The following is a 12791-nucleotide window of genomic DNA, read 5'->3' on the forward strand; positions in this document are numbered from 1 at the left end:
CCCCCTCCCTCTAAGCTCCACCCTTACCATCAGAGGCCTCTAGAAACTACTCCTGGTCCACTCGCTCTCCTTAATTCCAGACATGATGGAAGAACTGTCTTGTGTGACCAGTGGTCCAAAAGGGGTATCAATTCCGTTGGAGACTTATGCACATCCCTGAATCCCATTCCGTTTGCTTACTGCATCCAATCAAGTTCTTTTACAAAACTTAAAAGAGCCATCAGATCACTACTGAAGCCACATACTCCAGATCTTCCCGGCCTACTTGGAAATCTTAAAAAGCTCGCCCACTCCGCATCACATATCTATAAGTTACTTGACTCCCCCCTAGAGTACACCTCCTCAACAATTTGAAAAAAAATGGTCCCCATACATCCCAGAAGACCTAACATCACATTTTTCGGACGCTACCTGAAATAGAATCTGGAATTCGCCTTTCTGGTTAAATTTACACTTGCAATTGTGCAGTCTAGATTTTGGGTGATACACAAAACCTACTGGACACCATCCAGATTGCATAATTTAGGTATCCTAAAATCAGATAATTGCAGGCACTGTGAGGTATCACTCGGCTCACTTGAGAATATGTTTTTCACATGTAAAATGGTTCACCCCCTCTGGACCAAAATTCATCAGACGATTTATGGCATCTTTAAGATTCAGCTCACACCATCGTTCCTAACCGTGACGTTAAGCCTTGTGGCACATCCACTTGACGCTGGTCTCCCTGCACATGACTTACAGCATTAGATCTAATGCTTGCTCTGGGCTCCAAAACAGTCCTGTCAGAGTAGAAATCTTCCACAGAAATCCCCTTTAGCAAATGCCGGAATACTCTATGCACCACCAGGAGCGCAGACGACATAATATAAATATACAAGAAACTACATAACACATCACACTTGTGCTGCCTACGGAATGCACTTGATTTATACACACAGCCTTAACATTCTTCCCCCTCTCGGAATTCCACTCACCCACCACGACAGAACTAAATCATTAGTATACACTTAGTAGCCCTGCCCTCACTGCAGAGCCTGATGACTTGGCACCCTCTCTCCACTCTTTCTCTCTAACTTCACCCTCATCTTTTCTCTGGCTTTTCTCCCTCTTTCCTTTACTATTTTTTTCTGTTCATACATATATTGAGCACACTTGGGGAACTCAACTCTCATCTAATTTGGATATCCCACACTCAGCTCCCTACTATCTTTCGATATGCTCTCACTGTACCTCTCTTTTTAGCACCATGTTTGACAAATGGTACACCAACAACCAATATTGTAAGCCTGGGCGGAGTACAAAAAAACTGCTTTAGATAAATGCGGTTCACTGTGACTTTTAGTGCCAGGTGCTCATGCCTCACTGTGCAACCATCGTGAATGGCACCATACACAGCGCTAGCAGGCAGCTGCTTTCTTTCTGCCGCTCAAGTAGATTTTTTACTCGAGCAGCAGCTTTCTCAATGCAAACAGACGGTTTCTCAACGCGAGCAGACGCGACCACTCGCAATGAGAAACGCGTTGATCTCGCCGGGAGGTTGATTTTCCATGCTCACACTCGCCAACTTGACGTTGACGATCGCGAACGAGGAAAAACTCGCCGAGTGGTGGGTTTTCCTAGCTCGCCAACTTAACGTTGACGAACGCAAGTAAGGAAAAAAACTCTGCGAGCTCCAAGTAATGTGGAATTTGGAAAACTCCGCAAATTCCGCGATCAAAGTAGAGTTCACCGCCCAGACTTACAATATTGCTTCATTATGTTTACTTAGACTATACGTCAAATGTTTACATATGTGGTCATATGAAGTTCCACAATGTACCCTGTAGTGTGTCTTCACTATCTGTTCCATAACTGCTTATTTTATTTTCAATAAAATTGTTTGAACAAAAATAATGTAATCTTAGTTTTTATGGATAGTGCACCATGTATGATATTGTATTGTTGGACTAAGCAAATAGCATCTATGAGAATCTCAATGCTAGTCTGGCCCTCCTCAGATGACAGAGAATTATATCCTGCCCTTCTGTTGACAGACACTACGCTGGATAATATGAACATCTTGGAGACTTCTGTCCTACTACCAGTAATGAACATTCCCCATCGTGTCTCTACATCTTGTCAGAAGTAATCTGTGAAAATGTGTGATTGTTAAAAGTGTTCTTTTTGTGTATTTCTACTACTTAGGGATGTTAAACTCCAAACACTGTAGCTCCTTTCCCATATGGATCAAACAGACAATACTGCACACTTCTGTCCCACTAGGCCTCCACCAAGTATTAACTAAAGTGTCCCCGATTACTAAGACTAAACTGATGCTAGTGCTCAATGGTGCTGTGTTTTTTATTTTACCACCTCTATTTTACCCGTGGCTATTTTTCTGCATTGATCCCTACTACAGAGTGGCAGGCTATGGTTTCCCCTTAGGACCTCAACTAAAGTGTGTCTTCAAAGGAACTGAGGTTTACATCTTTCAGCAGAACCTGGACCAAATGTCAAATATATTAACAGTCACCAAAGTCTCCAATGAGCAGATGGTTCAAATAAATTCAATCTTTTGCACAAAGTCACAACCCTTATTATGACCAGCAGAGTCAGACCCAAGAGGTGTAAACCTCTTACAATCAATAGGAATAAAATCACTCTTAAATGAATTCATACCCAGGATAGCATGAGGTCACCGATCTCTTCGATGATTGGTCCTTCTTCTCTTAGCTTCTTCAGGGGTTCCGCCAGTAAATCTGATAAAAGTGATGGTGATGAAAGGAGTAATTTGAGGTAGGATAGAGACAGAGAATTGTTAGAGATTTAGTTTGGCAACGGCTGTATCTTTGAAACAACTCATTTTTATGTTTATCAAATTACCATAGTTGGAAAAGAGCTGGGTATATTGGTCTTCCATTACATTCAACGTCTACAATGACTAAAGTGATCATTAAGGCAAGGCAGAAAATGCCCAAATGAACTCATGTTTACCATGTGCCGAAGTTCAACAAATGCAGTTGTGGGGGCTCATTTAAATTCAACACCAAGACCCAAGTTACCACAAGCCAGCCCGTAATACTAAAATCAACTTCTGGGGTAATATGGTTTTCTATCTGTAACCTGGAATGGTCACTTCATCATTTATTGCAGACACACTTTTTACTGGGACTCAAAGTTTAGACAACCCAACCACTATCATCATTGCAATATGGTGGTCAACATTGGATGTTCACATAGTTTACAAGATGTGCTTACATCTGCCTCAATTCAATCACATGAAGCAACCAGGCTGCATGTTAGAAACATTAATCATCCACAGAGCTGCTGGAAAACTAGAAGATCAAGTTACTTCCCTTCAGAAAGTCTCCTTCTAACTACAGATTGATCACCTTTATATTAACCCCGGGCACCCGACTGAACACTCTATTTTTAAACATTAATTGTTCAAGCACGTTGGTAAGTGGCTCCGTCAGACTCCACAAAGGTCTTGCTCAGTTCCGAAAGTGATGGTACAGGTGCTTCATCAGCATGCTGACATCAGTTTTGTCTTTCACTCTTGGCCAGCCTTGGACTTCGATCAGTCATGACAAATCAGAGGTGACAATGTGCCAAAACTAACTCGGAAACTTTTAAAATGCACAGTAGTCCAGTCCAAAGATGGTGAAGCAGGGAGGGCAGTGAATAATCTACAGTTGGATAGAGTATAACTGATCCAGGTCCAAGGGTGGCCATATGGTAGTGAAGAATAAGGTTTACAGGCAATCTGATAAGATGATAGCCCGTATAAGGAAGAAAGTCTCCAAAACACTGTCGGTACGTGAAATTAAGTCCTCAAGCTGTCCTTGGCCCAGCACTGTGGTACTGGTCCCCAAGGCTGCCCCTCCAGGTACTACCCCAGATCACAGTAACTAAGGGGGATAAAGACAGGCCTGGGTTCTCTATCCCAGAAGGCTACCAGTTTCGGGTGATGCCCTTCGGGTTGAAGAACAACTATTTCACCTTCCAGAGTTGATCAATCAGGTCCTAGCTGGGTTGGAGAACGTCAGTGCCACCCACACCTACACCTACACCGTCAGTTCTTGCTGAGATTACTACCTGGGCCACCCCCAAGAAGGACTTCAGGCTCTGCAGGTCTGACTATCAATGTTGGTAAGTGCCAGATAGGGCAGGGTTCAGTGGTCTGCTTGGGACACCAAGTGAGAAGAGACAAGGTACATGCTCCTCCAGGCCAACATTCAGAACATACTGCCTTGGGAACCCCCTTTCTTCCCCTCCAAGGATCCAGACAGAGGTAAAGGTCTTCCAGAACATCACCGGGTATAACAGGAGACTTGTCAGGGGGTGCAGCACCATTGTGGCTCCCTTGACAGAGCTAACTTCTAAGTAGCAGCTCTGACAGTTGATCTGGACAGAGGACTGCCAGACTGCTTTTGACACCCTGAAAAAGGCCATGTGCACAGATGTGTGCTTATGCCCACGCATGCGCATTCGTGAGGAAGAAGCTATCCAGGAGGCAGCAAGTTGGAGCCCCGGGACGCGACAGCTCAGGTAAGTAATTATCTTTATGTATTGTTTATAAGTAATTGTAAAATGAGGGCGGGAGGGAGGCGGGTGGCGCGTAGTGGGGCTACGCGAAGTGTGCGGGTGGGCGTAGATTTGCCCCCACTCCGTAATGCTTCACGTAGCTTCACTACGCCCACTACGCCCAGGGCTGGTTTTTACACAAGTCGATTGTGGCCTCAGACAATCTGGGGTCAGGACAGGGAGGCATGAAATTCCATTCACCTCTGAGTGAGAAAACCTCCAGAACCTTCTCCTACTTCTAAATTGGCACCAGGTATAAATATTGAACCCTCAGTCCAAACTCTTCAGAATACTTCTGTACCTGTGATGACTCAGACAGACTGCTGTGCTGCTCTGCAAGAAGACATGGATCACTTGACCTGAGTAACCAGGGTTTGTAACATGTTAATTTAAAAACCCTCATTCACGTACATAGGTCGTATGGCGGTATATCTTGGTTCTCTGCCAAATTTTAAAACGTGACATCATCATCGGGCTTCTTTTTCATATGCTTACCTTCACCAGGAGGAAAACCACTGGTTATTACAGTAGTGATCAAGGAAAGGTGAGTGTCAAGTGCTCTAGTGAAGTGAGTTAAAAAATTGCAAATATAAAAACCTCGTATGTCCTGGACAGTATTTTTAATAGGTCTGGAATCAAGGTAAGTAAAAACAGTGTTGTGCGTGGAAAGACGAGTTATCAGTCTAACGCACTAGAAATGTCAAAAAATAGTTTGACATGTTCCAGCCCTTAAAGTTCGCCCATACAGGTCGGCGGGGCTTTCTTCAGGACCTCAGAGAAGTGATAGAGGCTGTGAATAATGGCATCAGCCTTAGAGAACCATACTTTGGTTCGCTATTTTCGAAGAAGGTCATTAGTACCTTCAAGACCGGTATTAAGGGCTCCAACAGGATACCGGTGGGCACATGGAACCTGCTGCTTTTCTCGTACAGAGCGACTTGTGCTCGCTCTTCCTACAGCGCCCCGGGGCACATGGGTGATTAGTGCCTAGGATTATTCTAAAGAGGAAACTGTAGTTGAAAGTATTGTTCAGAGATCACCATATTCTCTGCCTGGAATTATCAACCATCCACAAAACCACAAGCCTGGTCTGAAGTTATCTTCACCTTTTCTTTGCAACCCAGACAACTTCTGATTTACCCACAAGCTTCTTTTTACAAAACATATTATTGTGTAATCTCCATTCGGTTTATACAGTAACAGCACACTCGACTCACTGCTGAAATTACTACCCTTTGCTGTGTAATCCAAGAGGTGTAATATTCTGGATCAAGGTGAACAAGGTGTTCAGCTGCTCCAACTGTAACATAGGCAGGTGCCAATTGTTTGCAACTGTATTGTAAACAAGCCTGCAACCCAACTGTGCCCCACAATCATTGTACACTAAGAACTGAATTATGCCAAGTATGGACATTAACGATTGTCAATAAATAATGATAGTAATATGTTATCAATCCCCCAGCAGCCTCTTACCGTGTATTTTAATCAACACGGGGAAATTAGGAAACAGAAGCAAGAAATCTTTATTAGACAGAAGATTCCTTCTCTTCATAGGCTCGTAGAAATTGAGTTCAAGCGCTCGGAAGATCCTTGAGTAAAACATCTCCGTTCTAAACAGCTCTGCAACAAGATTAAAAAAAAATTAGAACTGTGCATATCGAGTAGGAGACAATTGGAATATAAATATAGGAATGACAGAATATTCAGAATGCAATTCACCTTTTATTATGGCGATGTACTAAATAGAACCACCTGAACCCATGCATTTTAACTAAATAGGCAGCTTGCCCAAGATCACACTTTTAAAATGGGCAAAAATCAACCACTACCCAAAAGATTACTTAAATTCAAAATAACTGCAAATGTACTCTTTGTCCTGAATCATTTGACCATTACATATATTTTTTTGTCCCAGCTATGCAGAGTTTAGGAAAAAGTGACCTATACCCCCATGCCGGATTTTATCGTTTAGGAGACCAGTAGATGCTCTGCAAGTTCATAGATCAAATTCTACAAAATGGTTCGTGTTCGCCATATCAGGGTACCTGCTTTATACTTGGCGCATTAGGTCTAAGTTGTTAACTGCAAAGTAAAGCAGAGGACAACACATGCCTTGGCACAGTATGTTAATAACACTATGACTTTTTTGAAAAATGTTATTTTTCTATTTTGTTTTTAACTGGCCATACGTTTCTATTCACTTTTTATTATTTTACATTTTTATGATTTTTATGATATGACAATCATTCATAGTATATTGTATTTTATCAAGGAAGATTGTTGTTTATACATTTTGTGAATGATCTCTATTTGATCGAATAAAGAATATCAATCTATCTAACTGCAAATAAGTATTTTTCTGGTTGGGCCAGAAACTGAAAAAAATGAAGCAAACGCTACATCTTTAAATTTACACAAAGCATTAACAGAAAAAGCACTGGAAAATCAAAAGTAAGGTTTGTCTCCCAGTCCTTTGGCTTTATCAATGCTTTTTTATCATGTTTTTGAGAAAATATATTGTTGGTCAGCTGCTGGTGCCTCAGCAATAGCAAAACAAAAAAGGAAATTGACTAAAAGCAAAAATATACTTTGGTATCAAAAAGCACATCTTGCCATAGTAGACCCTGGCTCTGAAGGGAACTACTGTACGCGACGATGTGCTCGTCGTGAAAGAGCAGAATGCAGTCACGCACACTAAAGATAGCCCATAGCCGAAGTGGGACGATGCACTGCCCTAATCTGTAGGGGGAGTGATACAACAACAGAAGAAGGCATTAAGAGGGCTGGCTGATAGCCTCAAAGAGTAAGATCGGTGTTTATATTCACTGAAAAAACAAAGTTTAAAGTAACTTTATAGTTAGGTGAAATGTTCAGTAACAACATAATGTTTTTAACTAAACAAAAGTACAGAAATTCACTAGTTTTAGTTATCGTAAGTAACTATATCTCGCACCCCACCATGCACAGTTTGCTGATCAATAATTTAATTGCAAATATTGCAGTGATATTATCAATGATGTCATAGAAGAAATCATGAGTGATGTAATATTTGGGGTAATTGGCAGTGCATGGAGTGGGCATGAGTTACAGTTACCTTCGGGCACGAGTTATAGCTACTTGAGATAACTACAGCTGGTGAATTTCTGTGGCTATTAGAGTTTAAAACATAATGTTGTTGCTGAACATTTCATAAAACTATAACATTACTTTAACCTTTGTTTTTTTCAATGAACTTCAAGTTTTTTTTTAACCTAAAGTAATATTTTATTATCATATGTAAAGCCAAATCACTGCCATGCATGGCCTTGGGTCTGGCTGTAGGGCCTGGCTTGTGGCCACTACCTGTGGCCAACCCCTCACAGGCAGCCAACCCCACGCCTTTGGCAATGCATGGCAGGGGATGGGGGGGTTGGCCAAAGGCCAGGCATAGAGGGCCCCAAAGGGCAACCCCCGCTGGCAACAAACCTCTCCCGTTCCTTCGCACACAACACCCACTCTATATGTAAAGCAGTCCTATCATCTTTCTCCAGAAATTATCAATAATTGCAATCAAATATATATTCCAATAGTGGCAAACAACATTTAAAGAACTTTTTTGGAGCTACATGTCTGTAACTCTTTCTTTTTACACAGTTTTTATTTTTACATTTAGATATGAAAATTTTTAAAATAAATAGTCAAGATATATCATTTTTTCTTTAAGAAAATAATAAATAAAAGAAATATATCTCTGTAATCTCTTATAGCGCTTTACACCCCAGAAACTAAAATGGTAAAAATAACCACATCAAGGCCATGAAGTTATGTGATACATCAGCAACACATAAAATACCTCAATGTGACCAGCCCCTAGGTGACAATGCGATCCCAGCTGTAGCGCAAAAGCTTTAGCCTGGGAAATTCCTTTCAAAATATGGTAAGTTCTCCTAGGGTCATGGTTTCAATGATCCAGAACAATTATGTTTCTTTTTTCTAGTGTTGCTGAGGGGCAGAGGCAGTCACTACAGCCCCCTCACAACATACACACATATTGGCGATGTCTCTGTCCCTTCTAGGGACATCACCAAAAACAAAATATATGTAAATAGCTCTCCCAGGGCATTTTTGGGTGCTCTTTGAAGGAGCAGTGAATACTAAATGAGTGGCTGCTCATTTATTATTCACTGTTTGCAATTTTTAATTATTTTATGGATGTCCCTGTTCTACCCAGGACACCCAATGTTTTTTGCAGTAGCCGGCATAAAGTATTTTGTTTATGCAAAATGGTGTGCCCCGTGCCCACTGGGCCATGCCACAGATATTGCCATGTTGGGTAGTATGAGGGCTGGATCAGGGCCCCCACAGCCCCGTGCACCTGCAGGAGCCGGCATGTTTTTCTTTGTTTTTAAATAGCATGTCCTGGTGCCCACCCATAGCACCCCGGGCACCCCACAGCTAGTCTAACGTTGAGGTCTACTGGGAGGCCCAAGGCCCTTGAAGCCCCACCGACTCCCCAGTATGCACCCATCCCGGGTGCAGCAGGAGCCGGCATTGCTTTAACCCCACAAGAACAGTTTTCTTGTGCTCCCATAGAGGGTCAGGGGAAGCAATCAAAGCATTTCCCTGTTCTTGAGTGCAGGCAGGGCCGTTCTTTGTTCTCCCATCAGGTGGGGCAACCGTGGCAGATTCCCTGCCCACGCTTGTGGGGAGGGACACAAACGGTGTCCCAGGGATTGTGGACCAGGGGGCTAGGGTAGGGCTCCATTTTAATTAAGTTATCGGCACCAGGCGATGGGGTGCCTGGGGCCTTGTGAAGACATGGTGAGTGGGGCTACAACCCACTCCCCCTGAAACATGCCATATGCCTCACTAGGGGTGGGCGGAATTTGCGAAATTCACTTTCGCAAATTATCGCGAAAATGTTAAAAATCTCCGCAAACAAGCGGAAATATCACGAAGATGCGGAAGTTTTTTTCCCGCCCGTTCGCGGTATTTTCTGCGTGGTCGCGGCTCGCCAACTTACCCATGCGGTTGCTCGCGGGCGCGGCCATCTTGTTTTCACTTGTCTCGCGGTGCATGATTGCGAGAAGAAAGACGTGATCGCGCGACGAATGACGTTACTGCGGGCGCGAACTGTCGCGAGACAGCGCAAATGGCTACCAACAATCCAACATCTCGTGGAGAACGCGACCGGATCGGGAAAACTTGTCAGCGAATGCGGGGATTCAGGTAAGGCGATCGCGTGCACGTGAGAATGTATTATTTTACAGCGTGAGCAAGCAAAAAATTTCCGGTAAAATGCGGATTGCGGAAATTTTGACATTTTCGCGCTCTCCGCGGAATGCGAAAATGTCAAATTATCACAATTTCCGCGAGCGGAACGGAATTTTAACCCAGGCCTATGCCTCACCCACTTCCCACCAGAAGGGTCTTTAAATAGAAATGGTGAGAGCCCATGCTTTCTTTTTTTCAGTTTTTTTTTTTGTCGCAGTTTCACAGCTCCCCCGTGAATTTGCAGCAATGTTATTTTCAAAAAATATTTTGACCCCAGAGAAACCCACCACCAGGCCTGATAAACTCATAAACGGATTGCCACCAAAATACAAAAAATCATTCCTTCTGGTCCAACAGCTAGCTTACTCACAACTTTGATCTAAATCCGTTCTGCGGTTTAGACTGTAGCTGTGTCTAAAGTGGCTTTGGCCTGTGCATTTCCATGCGTAAACTAGTCACATACTAGCACATGTTTGGAAAGTATTGCGGAGATTTTTTAAGTGATCCCAAAGTTATTAGCAACACAAAAAAGGCACATCCTATGGAAACACGATGCTAACTATAATTACATCACTGGGTAATATAGACATATATTTAAAGTGATGTTATATGTAGGTTAATATGTCACTGATAACATTTATGTTTTGAATTTTAAATTAACAAACAAATTCACCAGTTATAGCAGAGCTAACTATAACTTGCGCCCGTGGGGCTAACTATAACTTTCGTCCAGCCATTCACTACTTATGACCTCACACATTACATCACAGATGACATTTTCTATGACATTTATGACATCACTGATGACATCTTAGCCGTGCACACTGGGAGGTGGCCATAGGGCTTGGCCTGCTGACAGACCCTGTGGTCAAATTCCCAGCAGGTTGCCAACTCCATGCCGGGCACAGCTTTTGGCGTGTGCCAGACAGAGTTGCCCTTCGGGCCCCGGGACCCCATCGAAAACATATATATTGGGGGGAGAGATTGTGCAGCTCCCCCAAGCCTTAACAGACCCCGAGGATGATATTCGGACAAAATATAGTGACATTAATTTTGAGTTTTTAAAATCCTGTCACAGAAGTATCGTGATGCAGGAATATTGTTGACAAAAAGATTGCTTTTTTAAGGTAAGTAATATTGTTTTCAAGAATATTGTTGTTGTTAATATTGTAGACAATAATATTGGTATAAAAAATATTGTTTTTAATTATCTTTATGAGTTTTAAATAATACTGTAATGGTATATGTTACATATATATATATACATACACACACACACACATATATATATATATATGTATGTATATATATATATATATGTATATATATATATATATATATATATATATATATATATATATATATATATTATTATTATGTTTATATTTTTATTTCACCATCGGTTCAGGTACATTTATACTGAAGCATCCGTAAATAATAAAACATTCTTTAACAAGAAAAAAGAAAAGAGAAAACAAACCCTGAGAACCTACAGAGGTGCAGTACAGTACCATTATGGCTAAGTTACAGAATATAGAGGTACTGACAAAAAAAGGGTTACACAAAGATCAAGACATAAACAGTATAGATAGTCACTCCAATATGTTTAATTCACTGAATTGTACCTGGAGTGCATTCATCCTGATTTTCCAATATATTACAGGGGCCCAAATAAATTTCCCTAATTTCCTAGTCTTCCACCCTTTCTTCTCATACAGACCCTTTTCCAAATTATACGTAGCTAAGAGTCATGTAAGCCATTGTTGAAATGTGGGGGGAATAGGGGCCACCCATGCAGATGACACACAAATTCTAACCAAAGCCATGGCAAGAAATACATATTCCCGGTGAGCTAACAGCGTTCCTTCTCGAGCCACACCTAAAACCATCAGCTCGGCAGACAGTTTTATTTGGATCCTCAGGGTTTGCCCCATAAAATCCTCTATAGCTCTCTTAGGAGGTTCCAAGGCAGGGCGAGAGGCAAACATATGAACTATATCTGCCTCGTCGGCTTGACAACGGGGACAAAAACATACCATCAGTCTCACCCCATTGAGCAATCTTAGCTGGGGTGTAATAGAGCGGAAAAAGTGTTTTAAAATGTTATGCTTGGAGGATTGCTACTCTTAAAAGGTTGTAGCCAAGCTTAAGCGACACCCTAAACTCATACCCTTCAACGTTCAGCTTCTGCTGCCATTTCTCAGGGTGTTTTTATAGATCATCGCTCTGTAGTTGTCTCAGCTCTCCATAAATCTGGGCGATTGTACACCCATCAGGGTTTTGGACCATAACTAGATCTCTTGAGAAAGCTTTCGCTCTCCCCTTCTTCCTTAAGATAGAGGAACAGATCTGGAGGAATTAAAAAAACTCCTTGCGATCGAGCTTGAAAAGGATTTGGCCTTTCTCAAATGAGATTATACCATCTGAGTCAAAACAATCCCCCATCATCTTCACCCCTAAAGCATCCCATCGTTGCATAATTCCATCGTGAAAAATCTCGGGGAGAGAAGGATTCCCAAATAAAGTAGTATAATAATTCATTCTTCCTAACCCCAGCTTTTTGCTGACGCCAGTCCAGACTGCTACTGCTGCCCCAAGGGTCTTGAATTTAACTTTTTTATAATAACTGTCTTCGCTAAATCTCAAAAACCAATTAGGGGCTACTCTTTCTAACAGTGATTCATATACATCCGGAGGAGCATCGTTTCTCAATTGGTCAATGACCTTTCCACCCAATAACCCTTGGATGGATTGGATCACCGTGGCCCAATAATATATTTTTAAATCAGGGACCGCCCAGCCCACTCTTTCCCTAGATAGGGACATATATCTAAGCGCTCTTCTCGTCTTCCCTTGAGCCCAAATAAATCGGTTAATCAGCCAATCCATTTCTTTAAACCAATGATTTTCAAATGTCAGAGGTATCGTCCTGAATAGATACAAAATTTTGGGGATTGTCCCACAATCAA

At 42.0% G+C, this 12791-nt stretch overlaps 1 protein-coding gene across 2 annotated transcripts in view; it reads right to left on the reverse strand.

Moving 5' to 3' along the window:
- The window catches only part of LOC146772768 (rho guanine nucleotide exchange factor 11-like), a 319232-nt gene that overhangs the window by 214048 nt on the left and 92393 nt on the right, over nucleotides 1-12791 (reverse strand). For both annotated transcript variants that reach the window (XM_085639976.1, XM_085639975.1), the window contains exons 4-5: nucleotides 6043-6189; nucleotides 2662-2741 (exon numbers count right to left, since the gene is read on the reverse strand). In XM_085639976.1, the coding sequence (XP_085496102.1) occupies nucleotides 2662-2741; nucleotides 6043-6172 (210 nt within the window). In that variant the 5' untranslated portion in view covers nucleotides 6173-6189. The remainder of the gene's footprint in view (nucleotides 1-2661; nucleotides 2742-6042; nucleotides 6190-12791) is intronic.

This window comes from Triturus cristatus, chromosome 12 (genome assembly GCF_964204655.1).
Source record: "Triturus cristatus chromosome 12, aTriCri1.1, whole genome shotgun sequence".
Lineage (NCBI taxonomy): Eukaryota > Metazoa > Chordata > Amphibia > Caudata > Salamandridae > Triturus > Triturus cristatus.